The 20,208-nt window shown below is 47.8% G+C and overlaps 1 protein-coding gene across 1 annotated transcript; it reads left to right on the top strand.

Annotated features, from left to right (window-relative positions):
- The first annotated feature begins 8,513 nt into the window (after positions 1–8,513).
- Positions 8,514–15,924, top strand: MTFMT (mitochondrial methionyl-tRNA formyltransferase). Its single transcript, XM_062000429.1, has 9 exons — positions 8,514–8,662; positions 9,606–9,818; positions 10,203–10,325; positions 11,388–11,490; positions 12,060–12,135; positions 13,683–13,774; positions 14,312–14,393; positions 15,012–15,094; positions 15,396–15,924. Exons 1-9 carry the CDS (start codon positions 8,514–8,516, stop codon positions 15,594–15,596), a joined length of 1,122 nt encoding a protein of 373 aa, XP_061856413.1. The 3' UTR covers positions 15,597–15,924.
- The last annotated feature ends 4,284 nt before the right edge of the window (positions 15,925–20,208 follow it).

The following is a 20,208-nucleotide window of genomic DNA, read 5'->3' as shown; positions in this document are numbered from 1 at the left end:
CCTGGAAAGAGGCTGAACCCCTCACTGCGAGGAGACACTACCTTGAGCCAAGGCCCTGCTGCTTCTGGAGGTGAGGCTCAGGGCTTATATATCTGGGGTATGTATCCTCAGGTAATCCCCTCGGGCACCTCCACTAGGCAGGAGAGTTGACAGGCAGGGACTGTCTCTGGCTCTTGCAACTCCCAACCCAGCAAGGCTGGAGGACTTACGGTCTTCTCTGCGGAAGAACCAGAGCAGCTCCTCCAGCTGCTCCTGATCTATCCCCAGTGCCAGGGACACGTTTCCCACTGTGTGGTCATAGATGTGGGTGCTGGCAAGGGCTGCAGGGAAGGGCCTGGCTGCCTCTGCCGTGGCTGTGGAGGAGAAAAGCAGAAAGATCCAATGATCATTCACACTTCAGGCTACACACAGCCCTCCCCTCGGCTCCCAGGGTTGCCTCACACGTTCCTCTAGGCAGACAGAAGGCAGCTGTGAGGACACAGCTTTTTCTCAAGCACTGAGAAGCAGAGATCCCATTAAAGGGAGGCACCCAGGGCTGGAGAGACCTCAGAATGTCTGTGCCCTCCCCTCCTCCCCAGCAGCGTGTGTGCTGGCAGTCCCTGGGCGTACAGCGCTCACCTGCCTCCTCCTCACACACGCTCCTCTCTGCACCATCCTGCCATTGCGCCTTGAGACCTCTGACATGACTGAGAGCAGCTCCTTTCCTGTTTGCCACCAGGTAGCCCTGGCTGCTGCCCAGAGGAGAGAGCAGGGAGGTGGTGCAGGCCCAGCTCGTGTGGCTGGTGTGGCAGGGCCCCGTGTGCACATGGTCAGGCTCTGCCACGGCGAGGCAGCGCCGTGTGCCACGGTTCACCAGCGAGTCGCCTTCCCAAGCCCAGTCCTGCAGGGCTGACTCTGGGGCACAGTCCTCCAGCAACAAACTCCCATCCAGAGGGTTGGCTTGTAAACACAGCTTGGCTTTAGCATTTTTCATCAGAAAAGCTTCAATGCCTGCAAAGAAAGCAGCGTGCGAGTGAGGGGATCCCCGTGCCCCAGCCACCGCTGCTCGGCTCTGTCTGCAGCAGAGGTGAGGGGAAGAACCTCTCTGAGGTTTCAACCCTGCAGCCTGGCCCGTGCTTGGCCCCTTCCTACTGCTTCTGCTCTCCTGGGTTGTTTCAAGAGGCAGAAGAGGCTCAGACCTTTGGGTGAGCCCCATTGCTGGCTTCTGCTATCCCTCTGGGACAGATCCCCTGATGTCCCACTTCCCAGAGGGGGAAGGGGCTTGGGGCTCCGGTCTTTCCAGCTTCTTAATGTGTCAGATGGAACGTTCCTCTGCATGGTGGAGGTGCAGAAAATCCCCACAGATATTGATGTTGGATTTAACAAACTCAAATCTCCCTAAGTCAGGTGTCTTCCTCACTCAGAGGGATTGCAACAGGCTTCGGATGCAGCTTTCCCCAGAGCTGAGCCAGGCTGCTGCTGGGGTATCCTGAGGAAAATGGGCCCATGGAGAGGAAGAAACCATCTTTCCAGAATGTTCAGGTCTTTCATGCAGGCATTTGCCATGGTACTGTCTGTCTGTGTTTGCCCTCAGCCACTGAGGCACTCCTAAGGTCATACAACATACAACATGCAGCTCCCAACAGTGTCCTGTGGTAAGCTCTGGGGGAGGGCCTGTGAAGAGACGCAGCCTCAGCAGCTGTGACTTGCTTCACCGGCACTGTTGTCCTCTAAGCCAAGACTCTACCTTGCAGCAGGAGAAATGGGATTATCCAGAAGAACCTCATCTTTGCAGGTGCACCTGGATCACACCTGCAGCAGTGCTGCTTCAGTGCACAGGTGCCTGGGAAAGACAGAGAGAAGTGAGGGATAATCTCACAGTCTCCTCTGCCAGCTCCCACGGTGCCACTGCTTTTGCTAGTGAGAGCCCTTGAAGTTCCTCAGGTTACTCCTCAGGGGGACTGGAGGCAGCAGAACAGTGTGTTTCTCCTCTGGTGCCTACAGCAGGCAAAAGGAGACAAAGCCACAAGTAGAAGTGATCATCTTTGAAACAGCTGTGTGTTCCTGTCCATTCCTCTCCCTGCTCCAGCTCTGCATTCAGCCAGGGGACCTGCAGCTCTGGCATCTGTTTTCTCGTGTGAAGGTGAGTCTGAGCTGCCAGGACAGGGCACAGCCATCCTGGGAGCCATGGAGGGGGCAACAGAGTGGGTCTGGCACAGGGGCTGCTGCCTGGGGTTGGACTCCTTACCTAAGTGACCCTGTGGAGATGTGAGCTTGGCTGCTGAGAGCTGGTCCCTCCCCAGACAACCTTGCTGCTTCCCTCCCTGCTCCCCTTCCAGGCTCCTTGGAGGACTCACACTCTGTGGGTGATCCACAGATGGCAGAATAAGGGTGTGGAGGTGAGGAAGTGGAGCCCTCAGCTCCAAGAGGAGGGGAAGCCAGCTTGCCATTGAGGCAAAGGTATCTATCTCCCATCCTTCAGGGAAGCAGAAATCTCCTCCCTGACCTTTAGCCCCTCATTTGTCTGTGACATCAATCCAGCTTTCATGGCTGCTTGTCCAGCTTGGTTCTTCAGCCCCTTCTGGAGGGCCCTGACCTGAGCAAAGGGTTTTCCTGCCTGGCTGCTGGGTGTTGCTCTGGGCTGCTTGCGTTGGCTCTCCCCAGCCCACTGCTCATTGGCCTTGTCCTGCAGGTAAATGACCCCCCTCCAGACACACACGTGTGTGTGTGTCCCTCAGACATCCTGTCCCCACAGGCCATTAGTTATTATATGAAGACTCAGACTTTTATGACTGATAACTCTCAACTTTTATCTGCCTTTGTAATGTGGCCTGGCACTCTGAAACCTCTCCCTGGAAATCACTCCCAGTGGCATGTTCCACAGTGCCAAGGGTGTCAACAGCTCCATGCTGACTCCTCAGGGAAGCATTTGTCCTGTGGGTTATAGACCTAATGATTGCTGCTATTTCCCACCCCTCCCCCCATTTCCTTCTCAACATCTTCACAAGACAAAGTTCACATTTTACAGCCAAGCAGGCACGCAGGCCCGCTCCCTGCTGACAGAAAATCCCCTGCTAGCAATTCTTGGAGGTCAGAACTCTCAAATACCTGGTCCACTTTGTATCTCAGACAATGTGGGTAAAGCTGTTCCCTGCAGTTAGCTGTGCCAATTGCCTTCCCATTGGGGGCAGCTTCAGCGGATTCACACGGATCACTCCTCAGCAAAGAGGAAATACAGTCTGGGTGCCAATGAAAGGGAGTGACAGGTCTGCTACACCCTAATAAGTGCCACTGGAAGGTGTTAAATCTTTCTGCGCAAGGCTTCTGCCTAATCCCTTGCTCTAAGAGGACTGCTTGACATGCATGTTGCTGATTTTCTTCTAAGGTGTTTCATAACTTGCGGGGCCACCTCCTGGCACCTGCCCTAAAGCTGCCACACACAGCAGGGAGGCAAGAAAGCTGACAGAAGTACTTCACTGCTTCCTCTGGAGAGGCCAGACCTTCTCAGGTACAACACAGCAGCAGAAGGGACATTTATAGTGAGGTAACAGGAAATTCAGGTAAAAGACTTTCAAGGAACCTCCCTTGTTATACTAGAGACCAAATGAGGTTGGGAGTTTCATTCATTCAATTCTACAACACAAAGTGTTCACAGGTCAGTGTGTATACCCCAGGAGGGAGCCAGAGGGGGATCCATGATGCTGCCTGCACCACCAGTTTCCCCAGTAAACAAAGAGGGAGTCACTCACCAGTGCTGTCCCAAATCCCCCTGCTCAAAACCAGCAGCTTTGGTGGCAGCCAGTGAAACCTCCAGAAAACACAGGGGAATAAAGAGGCAAGTGAGTACTTTTTGCTTTACATATTGATCCCACCACTTAAATGGTACAACCCTTCCTCAGGAATGAAGCCTTTGGAGATGTGAGAGCCATCAGATGCACAAGGCAGAGCTGAGGAGCTGGTGCTCCAAAGAGTAGCACAGCCCAGAGAGGGGCCTGTCCCTCATGGGGACATGCATGGCCAGGGCAGAGCACACGGTGCTGTGAAACCACCACGTGCTCTCTGTGTTGGGTTTTTGGTCAGGTCTAACACTCAGTAGTTGCTTACCAAGACAGATACTGTCCTCACTCTGCAACTGAGGAGCTTTGAGATACTTGCTATGTTGATGTAAGTAAAGATGGGGGAGGGGAAAGAAGTCTTCTAGAAAGACCATCAAACACAGCTCCTGTTAAGATGATCACACCCCTGTACTATTCAATACTCTCTGCACAATGTGTGATGAAGCACCTGTAACATCCCAGTCTTCCTAAAATAATCTCCTCTTGCCATCCAGACTCTCTCTCTGGTGCTTAATCTAATCTTAACTGGTTGTTTTAAAATGCACCAGCTGTTCCAAAGACATTATCAAACTGGGATGTCCCATCTCTGGGATTTATGCAGGACACCCAGCTGCACACCACAGAGCTACAAATGGATGGGGTGCTTTATAAAGGTACATGGTTAATATTTAAAGCACTAGAGCAAGAAGGCAGACTGTACCATTTTTTAACCTTTGTAAAGGTAAAAGTTAAGGAGCAGATCTGAGCTACATTAAATATTTCCCTTTGATTGCTTTCCAGGCTGTTTATACCCAGGAGTTATCCCACCCTGCTTCTCACTTGCCATTCAGTCTGTCCTTAAAGCAGTCACACAGCCTTTGCTTGAAATGTCCAAGGAACTGAGCTTTCTGAGTGAAATAAATAAAGAAGCCTTTATTTACAGACAGCTATATAAATTAACCCAGCAGCTAGTGCAGCAGGAATGCCCATTAATCTCAGTTAACTCACCAGAAACAGCGCAGTTCCCAGCACAGAGGAAGCTACATTTCTTCTTTAAGCCCTGAAGACACCTCCCAGGAGGAGCTGCAGCAGTGACAATGCTGGCTTTCCCTCTGCTGTGATTCATTCTGCTCCAGAGTCATGTGTGAAGGCCAGGCCAAGCAGGTGAGGTTCACTCCAGCCCCTGAAAAAAAAGGGTTATTTAGTGCACGGGGTGAACGACCTTTCCCAAAGAGTGAACTGCAGGAACTTCCAGTTCATTTGCTCAAGCTGCTGGCACACTCAGTATTAAAAGAGCAATGCCAGGAGAATGACACTCACTAATAAGTTATCCCTGGGGTTAAAACAGCTGATAATGTTCACTCTGCCTGGCCCAGACCTAGCTGCAGAGACTGGCTCTGGTTTCTTTTTCAGTGCTCATTCTAAGGCTCTCAGAGCATCTTCCAAGAGCAACTGACTTTGCAAGCAAAGCAGAAACCACCTCCCAGAGCTTCTGCCATCCTGGTGTCACAAGGCTAAGGCAATGGGCTGCCAAGAGGCTTTGCAAGGCTGATGTGATTTCTTTTTGTGCCAGCCACGTGTGGAGAGGAGGAATCCTCCTCCCTGGATGGAGCTGAATACAGCAAAGCAAGGTGGGAACCTCCCCAGGAAGGGCTTGGAGCACAGGGGTAGCACTGCTCAGCTGAAGCCTCACGGGAGATGGGTGCAGTAGCCTTTCCTTTGTCCTCTTTCTCAGTGTTTTCCAGTTTGAAATCAAGTGTTTTTTGGCATTGGAGCTGTGTTCCAGTGCAATTAATCCTTTGGATACCACCTCATATCCGATTGAGAGCTTCCTCAAGCTGCCACTGGTAACTTTCACCACGCAGACACACATCCTCTCCAGTCATGTTCTACTGTTCAGCCTCAGCCTGGAGCTCACACTCAGAAACACATCCTCTGGGAAACAAGAGCTCCTTGCTGCTGAGGGAGGCAATTCCAGCCTGACAAGTACCTAAAGGGTGGGTGTCAGGAGGATGGGGGGACACTTTTTATCTGCAGTGCCCAGTGGCAGGACAAGGGGTGATGGACATAGCTGGAACATGGGAAGTTCCTCTTACACACAAGGAGAAACCTGATCAGAGGAGACAGAGTGCCTGCAGCCTCTGGGAAATCACAGGCAGCTCTGCAGTGTTCATTTGGGTCCTGTCCAGCTTTTCAGAAGAGATGTCTGACAGCTCCTCCTGGCCAGAAGACCCCACAGCCCTCCTGCAGCCCCAGCAGGTCCGAGGCCCCTTGGGCACTGGTGTGGATCAGGGACAAGCCTTCAGACCCCCCCCAAAAATAGCACTGGGATGCAGCCAGGTTGCCAAGACGCCTTTAGGACTCAGTGTGATGTACATGCAGATAAAGCCAGTTTCTCACTGGTTAGAGTTGGCCCAGGAATCCTCTCACTGTCAGAGGACCACGAACGCACTCGGGAGCAAACTCTTGAGCAAAGACTGTGTTTTATTTCGGATTTCCCCTGACAACTCTGGCACTTTCTGGCTTGAGATATCTCTTTACTTCTTGGAGACACGCTCAGTGCCTTTGGCTCAGAAGCAAAGTAGAGATAGGATGTTGATTTGTGTTCTGCTTCCTTCTGGGATTTCTCTTCACTGCTCTTACAAGGACTTATCTGACCTTGGCATTTTAATTTTGCTTATCTTTTTTGATCCCTTCTGTGTCTTTGACCTGAAATGCCTGGTTACAGAATAACTAAACATTCATGGTTAGCTTCCCCCCCTCCTCCCTGCAATGTACAAAAGCAGAGTTCAAATGCAGCAGGAAAGAAAGATTTGTCAGCTTGTTTTTTTTTTGTGAAATAATAAAATTACGTTGTTTTCATTCTGTTGGAGAAATTTACATCAAATCTGCAGTTTAAATCCATGTACACTGTGGCCAAGACATAATACTAACCAGCCATTAGCTGTTTGGACTGTACAGTCAAATCAGAGATGCGGAAGAATTACTTGGGAGCAAGTACACAGGAGTGAATTTAGTCTACTTCAGAAACTCACTGCAACATTAATTACTTCATGTCTGGCAAGAACTCAGCATGGAGTTTTGGTGTGTTCAGGAGCCTTAACTGAGAATCCTCAGCGGGTTTAAGCCCCCGAGGAGCATCAGGTGAAGTGCTGACATGTTCAGAGCCTCCTGTGCTGGGATCTGATGGCTGGGAATCAACACAGAGCAGCAGCTGGATGCCAGGTGCGAATCCTCAGATCTTGGACAGCGTTTGGGCCATCCAGATACACATGGCACCTCCCTAGGCTTTCTGAAGTGCTGCTGATAAATCCAGGCTTTCAGCTAAGATCCCAGAGAGCTGGTATTCATGGGACATTTCCTTTCAGCCTGCCTTACTGTGCTGTCTGCTTCTGGAAACCCTATTTTTTCAGCAGCTGAGATAAGTGGCCAAATCACATCCTGTGTGAACATTGCTCTTCTGGGGCCTGACACCCCTAAGTGCCTGTAATCACTTAGTTATTGTGCAATGACTAATTGCTTTAGTTTAGTTTAGTTTGAGTTTACCAACTCCATCCTATTTATGATACCACAGAGAGCTCGACAGACTGGCTGCTTTCATCTCTCCTCAAGCAGAAGCCATTCCTTCATCCTTCCTCTCATCCCTGTTCCCCTTTTGTTTCTGTTTTTCTTCCCCACTTGATCCTTTTGACCACACACCTGGAGATGAGGCAGCTGGAACTGCACAGGGTGTCCTGAATGGGACTAAACTGAGGATTTTCATGGGGGTCTCCAAGTAAGAGAGAATTAAGCCTTCCTTTGTCTCTACTGCTGGAGATGGGGAAGCCCCAGTGATGGACAAAACAGACGTGAATAAGGGAATATCCACAACGCCACACAGCAAAGCACAAAATTCCACTTTCCTTAACCACCCTTCCCTCGTGTATCCATCTGACAAACTCTGTCAATCCATTTGCCAAGTCATTTACATATATTTCACTGGCACTTAGGAAATGTTTCCAGATTCTCACATTCTGTGTTTTTAGCAGTTCCTAGTGCCAAAGACCTCAGGACATGCTGTCATTTAGACACGTAGGGAACGTGTGTATGTGATGTACATTAAATGAAAAGCCACACAAACCATTCCCACGGGGGAAAAGAACGTTCTCAGCAGAATGATGAAATGTTTTCTCTCCTTATGGGAGAAGGCAGTTCTTTCAACTGACCCCATAGTTTATACGAAAGCATTGTTTTTAGTATCGTCACTGTTAAAAACAAAAAAGCTGTCCGCAGAGGCAATAAACGAGCGTTTCACATCGGAGCCGGCGGATAATCAGCGCCTGTGGTGTCAAGGCCCGTTTCTGCCCCTCATGTTTTTCCGCCTCATCACTGCGCTGAGGCAGCGCGGGCAGTTCACGGCCGGGAGGCTAACGGGGCCAGCGCCTCGGGCAGCACTGACGCTGTGGAGAGACAGGAGGCAGAGCTGGAGACTGATACCGGGGCTGAGACCGCTTGGTTTCTCCCTCAGCGCGGTGCTACCGCCTCGCACTCGGGACGCGTTACCGCTGAGGCGCGCCTCGAACCCGAACCACGCCGGTGCTGCCCGGCACCCAGATGGCGGCGGCGGCGCCGCCTCAGCCCGAGGGGAGGAGCGGCCGCGGCACACGGCTCGTCCCGCCCCGCCCCGCGTTCCCGTTCCCGTTGTCGCTCCCGTTGCCGTCATCAGGCGGCGCCGGCGCGATGCGGGGCCGGCTGCTGCGGGTCTGGCGCGAGGCGCTGAAGGCGGCGCGCGGCGCGGCGGGGCGCGCGGGGCCGCCGCCATGGCGGGTGCTCTTCTTCGGCACCGACCGCTTCGCCGTCACCGCCCTGCGGGCCTTGGAGGCGGCCAGGTACCGCACGCGACCCGGGCACGGGCCGAGGCGGACGTGTGGGGTGTGTGGAGACTGAGGGGACGGGAGCTGTGGAGGGAGGGACTGGGGACGGTGAGGGAGGGCTGTGCACTGAGAGTAGGAGATCACAGAATCACAGATGGGGGTGTGAAGGGCCCTGCAGAGCTCATCCAGCCCAACCCCTGCTCAAGCAGGTTCCCCTCGCTCAGGGGGCACAGGAACGTGTCCAAGTGGGTTTGGAAACCTCCCGAGAAGGAGCCTCCACAGCCTCCCTGTGCAGCCTGGGCCAGGGCTCCCTCACCTCAGCACCAAAGGAGTTGTTCCTTGTGTTCAGTGGAACCTTTCATGCTCCAGCTTATGTCCATCACCCCTTGTCCTGGCACTGGACACTACAGAAAAAAATGTGACCCCATCGTCCTGACACCCACCTTTTAGGCATTTGTAAGTGTTGATAAGGTCCTCCCTCAGCCTTCTCTTCTCCAGGCTGAACAGCCCCAGGGCTCACAGCCTTTCCTCATAAGGAAGACCTTTGAGTCCCCTCATCATCTTGGTAGCACTGTGCTACAATGAAGAAGATGAGGGTCCGTGATGGGGTTGAGGGGCTGTAGGAGGGTGAGCTGGGGTTGCAGGGGTGAGGACCATGCGTTGGGTTGGCAGGGACCTTAGGATGGGATAGAGACTGTGGCATCATGAGTGAGTCAGTGGAGAGGAATCACGGGGAGGTGGTCAGAACTTGGAGCGCGGCAGAGACTGGGAAATGAGTGAAGAGGAGTCTGGGTTTGAAAGAGAGAAGCCAGGGATGGTGAAGGGGTTGGAGCCTTGGGTCAGTAAGGGGAGACTGGGGACCAAGTAGGGATAGGATTGCAGGGGCAGGTGATGTGGAAGGGCACAGGAGCACAGTGAGGTTTGGAAGTGACCTGGCGGTTGCCTTGTCCCCCTACAGGGAGCCCAGCGAGGCCTCGCTTGTGTCCAGGCTGGAGGTGGTGACCTTGCCCTCCCGGCTGCTCAGGGAGCTGCCTGTGCAGAGCTGTGCCCGGGAGCTCCAGCTGCCTCTTCACGAGTGGCCACACACGGGACCCGTGGGGCAGTTTGATGTGGCTGTGGTGGCATCATTTGGACGTCTCCTCAGTGAGGACCTTATTCAACAGTTCCCATAGTAAGTGAGCTGACGGAACAGGCTGCTTCATTTGCAAAGGCAGGCTCTGCTCTTGTGACACTTGTGAAGTTGTCTTCTTCCCTCGGTTCATTGACGTAGTCTGAGCCCTCCTTCTGTTGCTGTCAGGTTAACTGATGTCCTTTAATATGCTGATGGAGATCTATGCAAGTGTTCACCCTGATGTCTTTACCTTTTCTCATCTCTTTTTGTATGTTCACTGAAAAACTGAAGGTTACGTAGTGTGAATTTTCCTTTAAACCGGTAACACTTCAGAAGGCCCAAGGAGTTAATTCTTAAAGTGTAATAAACATTGCACACCCATTTACAAATGGGTTCAGCTTCAGGTTGCTGTTCCTTTTCTGACTTGAACACATTTCAACCCAGTGGTGTGCTGAATGTCCATCCCAGCTGTCTCCCACGATGGCGCGGTCCTGCACCCATCGTCCACACGGTGCTTCACGGGGATCGAGTCACGGGGGTGACGATTATGGAAATAAGACCAAAAAGGTGGGTTAGATGTGCTTCCCCAAACAACTTGCTGCTTCTCTTGCCTCTCAGGACTTCAGATTTTTACCATTTGAGTCATCATTTCAAATCATTCCATGTCATCACTATTTTATTTCAGATGTGTATGTGTTTAAATGCTTCTAATGTTAATATTAGAAACATTCACCTGACCACGTGAGACCCACAAATACAGTGTTTTAGTGACTGGATAGTTTTCCCTCTAGACTCTAGGGCTGTTTACTAATTCTGAGCATCAGTGCAGGGAGCAGACAGAGAACAGTCACAGAGATAAATGGGTGGACTTGGTGTGATGTGACAGAGCAGACTTTGGAGTTGCCTGTAACTGCCTGTGAATGAAACAGAGGACAAGCAATTTCCTATCTAGGAATGAGAGATGATATGTTTTAGTTTCAACACAAACTCTGGCTTCAAAGGCCTGTGAAAACATGTTGTCACAGTTTTTTTTTCTTTCTTAGGTGCTTGTCCGATAATAGATCTCAGGAAAGTGTGAAGCAAGGACAGGGGGAATTGCCCTCGAGTTACACCAGAGGATGTTTAGATTGGAGATTTTGAAGAACTCTTTTACTGGGAGGGTTGTTAGACACTGTCCCAGGCTGCCCAGGGAGGTGGAGTCCCCATCCCCGGAGATATTTAAGTCATGTAGCTGAGGTGTTGAGGGCCATGGGTTAATGACGGGTTTGGCAGTATGAGGTGAGGGATTGGACTCCATGATCTTAAACATCTTTTCCAACCAAAGAGTTCTATGATGCTATGAAACAAACTTATTCTGAATACCTCAGGTTGTTTCTTTGGACATTTTATGCTTCTGAGCTGTAAATCGTGCATTCATGTCATTCTCTGCATGCTGAGGGGAATCTTGCCTGACAAAGTATATCCAACGGCATTTTCTCTGTGAGCCAAACATTATTTGATGGTGTGTGAAAAAGAAAGCTTCAGAGGAAAAGGGTAGTTACTGAATTAATGTATTGAATGTAGGCTTTTGAACTGCTAATTGAGTTCCAGCTGCTCCTCCAATAAGCTTGTATGTTTTCTGCCTTATAGATTTGATGTAGGTCCAATTATTAAGCAGGAAGAGTTTGCTGTTCCTCCCCGCTGTACTGCAAAGGAGCTGGAGGTGATCTTATCGAAGATGGGTGCAAACATGGTAAAGTCAGGCAAGCTGGTGTCTCTGCTGATCACTACTTTGCTTGTAACACATGTAAATGGTTCCTTTTAATCTTGTTCTGAGTTGACTGCTACTGTTAAGAGAAGAGTGTTCCAAGTGAGACTTTCCTCCTTGCTGAGAGGAAAGCTGAGTGGTATGAGATAAGCTGTCAGGGTTGGTCCTGTGCATTGCCATTCTGTTTCAACACAGTGAAGAACTCAAGCACTTAGTGTGGAAATGGTGCAGTTACACCTTTCATTAAAGTTAGTATCTGCTTTTTTTTTGTCCTGATAATCAGCTTTAGTCCTGTTCCACAATTGCAATCAGAGAGGAGAGGATCCATAAGAGAGTATTTGTTATTTTGAATTACGATTCAGTGGGGAGGATGCTTTTAGTGTGTTTGTATGGTACAAGTCTTCTGAATACACTCATTCTGTTTTCTAAAAGCTCCCAAGAAAGTTTCACTGGTTAAAACTTAAGCACTGTATTTGGGTGCCTTGGATTTACTGTTACAGTTAATAAATAGCCTCTCAGTTTGCTCATTTTCTGTACCAAATTGAATTTTGCAGCTGATAGCAGTTCTGAAAAACTTGCCTGAAAGTCTGAAGAATAAAAAAGAGCAACCAAAAGAAGGAGTAACCTTTGGTAGGTGCTCATCATATGTCATGCAACTTGTTCCTTTTTGCTTTTATTAGCTGGGAAAATAATTTTCTCAGTGTGGTCTCTTTGCTGCCTTCTGTGGCTTCATACAGAGGGAAAATGTCTACCTTGTCTACCTTGACTTTAGGAAGGCATTTGACAGTTTCCCACAGCATTCTCTCAGGGAAATGGGCTGTTCTTGGCTTGGATGGGCAGACACTTTCCTGGGTGAAAAACTGGTTAGGTGGTCGTGTCCAAAGAGTGATGGTCAATGGAGTTAAATCCAGTTGGTGGTCAGTCACGAGTGGTGTCCCCCAGGGCTCAGTGCTGGGGCCACTCCTGTTTAACATCTTTATTAATGATCTGGATGAGGGGATAGAGTGCACTCTGAATAAGTTTGCAGATAACACCAAGCTGGGTGGAAGTGTCAATCTGCTTGAGAGTAGGGAAGCTCTACAGAGAGATCTAGATAGGCTGGATTTCTGGGCCAAGGCCAACACCATGAGTTTCAATAAGGCCAAGTGCTAGGTCCTGCACTTGGGCCACAACAGTCCCCAGCAGTGTTACAGGCTTGGGGAGGAGTGGCTGGACAGCTGCCAGGCAGAGGGACCTGGCGGTGTTGGTTGAACATGAGCCAGCAGTGTGCGCAGGTGGGCAAGAAGGCCAAGGACATCCTGGCCTGTGTCAGGAACAGTGTTGTCAGCAGAAGCATGGAGGTGAGGCTGCACCTCCAATACTGTGTCCAGTTTTGGGCCTCTGTCTACAAGAAGGACGTTGAGGTGCTGGAGAGGATCCAGAGGCGGGTACCAAGCTAGGAAAGGATTTGGAGCACATCTCAGCTGAGGAAGGGCTGAGGGATCTCGGGCTGTTCAGCCTGGAGAAAAGAAGGCTCAGGGGAGACCTTCTTACTCTCTACAACTACCTGAAAGGAAGCTGTAGCCAGGCAGGAGTGGGTCTGTTCTCCCTGGTAACAAGCAATAGAACAAGAGGAAACAGCCTCAAATTGCACCAGAGGAGGTTCAGACTGGATCTGAGGAGGAATTTCTTTGCTGACAGGGCTGTCAGGCATTGGAACAGCTGCCCAGGGAGGTGCTGGAGTGACTGTCCCTGGAGGGGTTTCAGACCTGGGTGGGTGTTGCACTGAGGACAATGGGCTGGTGATTGATAGGGCTGGGACAAAGGCTGTGCTCCATGAGCTGAAAGATCTCTGCCAGCCCAAATAATTCTATGATTCTAAAATGCTTCCAAATTCTTTTTAATTCCAGTTGCTCACATAATACCAAAATCTCCAGTGGTGTCACAAAACCTGAGTTTGTTATTTCTCATGGTTGTAACACAGACAGAAGTGTTACCACTGTGATTGCGAATATGTTGTCAGTTTGCAGTGTCAGGGGTAAGAGGCCAACTGAGAATGCAGTATAAATCATCCAAATTGAGACTTTTACCAAAACCAGGATAAAATCAGCTGTGCAGCAGGATAAAATAGTACAGCTGTTGGTTTGCAAAAAAGGTGCAAATCAAAATATGAAGTCTTTGTTTTTTTTTCCCCCCAGCTCCTAAAATATCTATAGCCAGAAGCTGTATAAAATGGGAAGAGCAAACAGCTGCAGAAGTCATTCAGCTGCATCGTGCAATAGGAAGTATGGTGAGTGGATTCTTATTTAATCCTTTTCTGTCCTCTAGCATGTCTGAGTTTGGTGTTGTAGGTGTTTTAACTGATGACTAAAACTGCAGTTGAGTTGTTTTGGCCTCTAAAGCCTCGCACGTGTTTTAAAATCCCAGCATGGTTTAGCATTAGAAGTGGATCTAGAGTGGAGGAGAACTCTCTGGAACTTGATCCCAGCATCAGCTCAGTAGTTCTGTGGTATTTCCTTAGCTCTGAGACTTCCACTGATGCATTTGAGAAGGTTTCAGAAGGACATAATGACATCTTTGCCTGACAGTAAACAGCTATTGCAGCTAGTTGCTTAACTCATTAGTACATGCCCTAATGGTTTGCTTCTCAGTGAGATGAGGAAGAGCAAGGAAAACTAGATTTAATAAGGAAAGTCTCTTATCTGGACATACACTCAAATTTTTCTCCTTGTATTGTCATCACAGGTATCTTGCATAAGGGCAAAAACTAGACAGTTGCCTGGAAATCATGAAAATATTCTCAATGTGTCATCTCTTCTGTTTGCAGTTTCCTCTGCAGACACTCTGGAAGGGTACTACTGTTAAGCTTCTGGATTTTGTGGAAGTGGATAGCATCCCTGGTTTTACTGGTATTTGCTTCTTCAATTAATGTGTGAAGTGACGTTTTCCTGTCTTTTCAAATGTTGACTTGAAGGTAGTAACCAATTGTACTGAGCAGTGGCTTTGAGTGCTGCTTTCTGAAACTAAGAACTAGAACAAAGCCAGTCTCACCTATGCTCAGAGTGCAATAAGTTTCTGTGCCCAGAGATGAGCATAAAATGGGTTGTAGTGACATTCCAGCTTTGTGGTGCTGTTGAGAGTGCAGCAGATATAATCTTGTGAATCTTGGGACTGGTGGATTTGAGTCCTTTAGTTAGGAGATCCTCTTCTAATGCCCTTGTCTGGGGATCTCATGAGGAAACCTGTCCCTGTGTACTGTCCCTTAACCATTTTCTGCAGCAATCTGTGGGTCAGAGCCTTGTGGGCAGAGTGGTTTGTGAATCAGGCAGGGAGCAGTGCCAGAGTGACAGCTGTAATTCTCCCCTGCTTGTTTGGGTATAATAAACCACAGAATGATGAAAGATGTCTTTGAGCAAAGTACTGACTCGAGATGACCATCATCCTTCAAAAACAGATATGTCCAAGTGTTTCAAAACTTCTTTACTTGTAGGCATAAAAATGTGAGACAGTCTTGCTTTGCCTTTTAGATCAAACATCAAATGACTGTGGAGCTGTTCCTGGTTCACTACTCTACCATAAAGCATCTCAGACACTGGTAGCTCGTTGCAAGGTAAGTTTTCTCCACTTATATTCACTGCCTTAAAGATGATGTTTTTAGTATTTGTATGTTACATAACTTTTGTCGTAACTGTCCATTGTTATTAACTGAATTAGATTAGCAACAACCTTTTTCTTTGATGCCCTGAAGAACTTTTAATTTCCACTTTGAGGCTTTTCACTTACAAGTCAAATCCTCACTTGCAAAACATTACATGAAATTAGTTGTGCTCTGTGAGCCAGCCTAGTGAGAGCCAAAGGTGGTTTCAAAACGTGGAAGAAACTCACTGCCGTTTTTGGGGGTTTCTTTTCAGGAAGGCTGTGTTGGAATCAAAACAGTTGTGTTAAAGAAGAAGCTTACGGCAATTGACTTCTACAACGGATACATGCACTCCTGGTTCCAGCACAACTCAAGAGCAGTTCATGAGGAATGCAGGTTTCAAACACTCAAACCTAGCACTGCAAAAAAGACTCTGAAGGAGAGGGAAATATTGGCAGAGGATGTAAAACAATAGATGGAGTTTAAAATGTGGAAGATGCCTGCAAGTGAATAGTAATATCAGATATTTCAGTGCCCACCTGTGACATTCAACGTTGTTAAGGGATTTGCTCCCAAAGGAACTGACCTGACTCTCATGTGCATGCTTTCATTGTGGGTTCATGATGATACTTGTTCCTTCTTCACCTCTCCTGAGTGCTGAAGATAGTGAATAAATCCCTGTTGCCACTGATGAGTAATAAATTTATTTTTATACCATGTTTTCAGTTTCTTTTTGAGGTCTTTGGGTATCATTTTCTTTAAGCACAAGTCATGCAGAGTTACTGGAATCTAGAAATATTAAAGTCTTGTGTTTGAGCCTTAGCTGGGAACACCTAGAGAATCTTTTCCTGTCTATGATATGTTGGTTTTTTATTCTTTTAGAGTCAACTAAACACAAAACATCCTTATTCCTCACAGGATTTTGATGCCACACCTGTATGTAATGCCATACCTAGAGCTGTCCTGGTGATCAGATGCCTTTGCTGGGGTTTGCCAGGTGAGGTCTTCTGAGCAGCTAGATGCAGTCCTCACCAGCTGCTTCATTACCTGTGTCTTCCTCCTTATCCTTTTGGTGTAGTCTCAGTCTACAGGTGTCTACTTCCCATGTGCTGGCTTTCAGTTTCAATAAATGTTCGATTTATTCACTTTCTAAACAGAATATTCTGAATCTCTTCCAGTCTGAGATCTCACCCAGTCCTCTTAGAGCCATCATGATGTTTATCTGGGCCTCCTGACTCTGAAAATGCTGTTTAATATCATCCATGAATGCCAGTTGTTTGGTTTTAATCACCTGCACATCAGCACATCATTTTGTTTCCTTCAAAATTGAGAACAGAAAGCTTTTCTGTGTGTATTTGCTTTTCAGTACCAGTGACTTGTGTGAATGTCACTGATTCTCTCTATAAACTTGACCTTCACCTTGTCCAGTAGATATTTTTCTCTAGTTTCTTTAGCTTTCGTCATTGTTTTCTTAACCTTTCCTATTTGATCATAGTGATTGTCACCTCTTCCTTCTCCTTTTTGCTTTCAGATCCTAGAGCATATCCCCTTTTTTATTTGTGTGCCATCCATTTACCACATTTGTGTTCTCTGGTACTTTCTGAGTTTTTTTATCTTAAAGGAGTTGTTAATCTAATCCAAGCTTTGCCTTTGGTTAATGGCATATATAAGAAAGGAGCATTTCATGTGAGGAACCTTCAGACTGATAACTCTGTTACTTTCTTGCCTTAGAAGTAGTGTAGCACTGTGAAGGCAACAACAAAACAAGAGCCAGCCACATCTCAGGAGCTCCTCTAGTGTTAACTTGCTCAACGTAACTCCTCCTTTTTCTGAAGCCTGCTGGAGTGAAAGCAGAGCCTCTGAGACTTGGAGAAGCACTTCTGTCGGTTGCTATTTACAGCATTATCACTGAAGCTTTGGAAACCTCAAAAGGAAAAAAATTGGCAGGAGTTCTGGAGGCTTAGTGTTACAGTTTTTCTGTTTTCCTCATGCTCCTCAATAAATGCCCTCACATCCTCTTCCATAACTCCGTTTGGCTCTTTAGGCTCTCCAACTCATTCATATCTTTTCAAGCAGTGATGTCTGGGACTTAAAGCTCAAGTCAGGTGTTGAATTCATGGCACTTGTACCATGCTGACAGGCACTTGTGCTGGAGTGTGACTGGCTGAGTGTAAGAAAGCAAAAAACAATACCCAGAAGAATACATTGCATCACATGGATTAAAATGTTTCTGCAGAAGCATCTGTTAAAGCAGATGCTACAGTGTTTTTCTTTAATTGCCATTGATCCCACAATTAATCTGCCTCTGACAGGTTTTCCAGAACACATGATCCTCTAAGACATCCAAGCCTATGAATCAGAGTCAAAAACTGGAAACAACAGCAAGGTGGAAGTGAGGCTTCTGTAGAGAATTCAGCTCTGACCACACGCCGGAGCCTGCAGCTCGAAGTTACAAAACCAGCAAGTTTGTTTCCAAGCACTTGATGTATTTTTCTGTTTTGCTCCCACCTACTGCTTGCGAGTAAAGGTGGTGAAGTCATTTTGGTTTTGTTCTGTCCAAATCAGTCTGGGAAAGGTCAGTTACTGCCTTATGCCAATAGAAAGGATGGCGGGTGAGGGATTTTGTGTGTGTGTGTGTGTGGGGATGGTGGATGGATTTGGGATGTGGTTTGGGTTTTGTTACATCACTGGCCTCGGCTGTGTGGCTGCTTGCCTTGTGGTTTCCCTGATGGAGTTTCTGGGAGTTTTTCACCAGTTATTTTTGAAGAACATTTGTAGGCATCGTTGGAATTCAGATATTCAGTGTTTGCTGAGGATAAGGATGTTTTCTCTAAAGCCCTTTCCCCCATAGACAGTGGGGTTTTTGACATAAATCAGCTGCAGGGTAGGTTTTGAGCCTCAAGCAGGGGTTGATCAGAGGTTGACTTATCAGAAAAATGAGTATAGAATAAAAACCCCTCACCCAAAATCCCCCCTCCACGATTTATAGATCATTTTAAGCACAAATGATAACTTTGAACTTGGGAGAAGTGAAGTATTTTAGTTATCTGTCAGTGGAGCCAACTTTTCTGATGTTCTACATCCCCAGACAGTGGCAAATGGATTGTGGCTTGTTGAGGCCTGAGGAAATGAACAGTGAGCTGGGACTCTATCAGTACAGGACCAGAAGCACAGGCAATTTAACGTTAGAAAGTTTTGAGGCGAACAAACTCTGAAATCCACTGCTTTGTTCCTAGGAATGATTTTTGAGGAAGATTCTTTGAATGTTGCTTAGCCTCCTCTGCTTTTTTTGGAATCTGCTCTGGCATCAGGAAGTTGCTAATGAAAAGGAACTGTGTTTCTACCCTTTTGTGTCTCCAAAATGACAGGGAGCAAAGTACTGCTCTTGCTGGATGGCAGTAGTGCTGCTGTTAACTTCCAGCCAGCAATGTCTACTTTGGATCTTTGTGTCAGGGTGAACTTGTAGGGCAATTGGAATATCTCTTTTTTTTTGCTGACAGCTTTAAGTTGCACCATGTGTGAGATCTCTTGCTGTTAGTCATGGCTGTCAGGTGGTAGTTGCAGTTTGAAGAGTTTCCCAGTGGCTTTGGGGGAGCTGGAGGTGACATGCTCCAAAACCCTGTAGATGGTGCTCGCTGTGTCTCTTTTAGGGGAAACCAAGGTCAGCTGTGCAGAAGATTGTGAAGATCTGGTGCAGAACCTCTCTAAACCATGTTGTAGCCAGGACGCCTACACCTGTAACTTAATCTTTAATCTGTGCAGAGTTTGCTTTAAGGCATCTCAGAATTGCTTTCTGTGCAAGGGGTTATCAAACATTAGACAGTTGTTTAACAGTTAATGTCCCAGGCTCTGACTAGGCACAGCTTTAACCTAGTTGCTCTATGGAGGAAAAGAGAGCAAAATGCAGTTATTTTTGTTATGGGGAGATTCTTTGGCATGTTCTTTTTGGCGTGGTAGAGATGCTTTAAAGGGAATTGGTGTTCCCCAGGCAGCTGTTAGCACAAAAATGTCTCTTTGGAAACTTTGCTTTCACCTAGCTCTGTAGGGATTTAACTCAGTAGGTAATGAAAACCTGATTACTTTTGCAGAACAGACAAAACTAAAACAGGGCATTCACTGATGAGGTGTGGAATAGCATGTCAGGGTTGACTCTGGAACATAGACCTAGTGATTCAATCCCCAGTAGCACCACTGAGGTCAAGCACAGCCACCCTGGCAAAGGCAAAGTGGTCCTGGCAGAACGAAGCAGTTGTCTTCCTCTCAGATGGGATGAGGGGAGCGGTAGAGGTGTTCACAGACTCGGTTTAAGGTCACTGAAGCCAAGTTACTGGTAGAACTGCAAAACATTTGGGCACCAGAAGAGTTCTGGTGTTGGATAGGGATGATTTCATCTTGGATCTCAAATAAATGTTAGAGGGAGTGATGTTTCCTGGGATGCTGGTGACTCGCAGTTAGATGCATCTGTTTCGTGATCTGAAACATTACGACTCCCCCTGCTTCCTAGGAAACCTCTTTATTCCTGTTTTCTGCTGGATAAAAGATAAGTAAATAAAAAGTGTAAGTGACTAATCACAGGGGTATTCGAGTCTTTTAAAAAGGTTGGTTACAAAGCAACAATTTGGAGGTTGAAGCTAGACAAAAATATCTCTCCTTTTGTTTATCCTAACTGCTGATCCCTGCTGGGAAGCAATATTTTCCCTTTCTTAAAAACAGGAGGGAAGGATAGGTCACCACATTTATCTGAGGGTTGGAAACTAAGTGACCTTAAGGGAAGATGCTTTGCCATTAGCCTCAAAACTGCTGATGTTTGGGAGCCAGGTTTGCTGCTTCAGGCTGCTCCTCAAGGTTGGTGGGCTGAAGGCGAGGGCTGAGGGAGGAGCTGAGCTGTAGTCCTGGTGCATTCCTCCAGCTAATGCTCTCCTTTGCTAAGTGGGAGTTTGGGTTAGGTTTCAGATTGCAGAGATGTCATTGCTGTATGCTGACAGTAAACACAAGCTGGAGGAGGCAGAACTGCCATTGAACTGCAGTGTAAACCTTGTGCCAGTGGTGGATGACAGGGCCTGCTGTAGCTCTTCTCCTGAATGTGT

The sequence above is a fragment of the Colius striatus genome, chromosome 7 (genome assembly GCF_028858725.1).
Source record: "Colius striatus isolate bColStr4 chromosome 7, bColStr4.1.hap1, whole genome shotgun sequence".
Taxonomy (NCBI): domain Eukaryota; kingdom Metazoa; phylum Chordata; class Aves; order Coliiformes; family Coliidae; genus Colius; species Colius striatus.
The sequence above is the reverse complement of the archived record's forward strand: the minus strand, read 5'-3'. Positions and strand labels throughout refer to the sequence as shown.

Coding starts and splice junctions, on each gene's coding strand:
- MTFMT (XM_062000429.1), top strand. CDS start 8,514: ATGCGGGGCCGGCTGCTGCGGGTCTGGCGCGAGGCGCTGAAGGCGGCG. Junction 13,775..14,311: donor ATCGTGCAATAGGAAGTATG/GTGAGTGGATTC, acceptor TTCTGTTTGCAG/TTTCCTCTGCAGACACTCTG. Junction 15,095..15,395: donor CACTGGTAGCTCGTTGCAAG/GTAAGTTTTCTC, acceptor GTTTCTTTTCAG/GAAGGCTGTGTTGGAATCAA.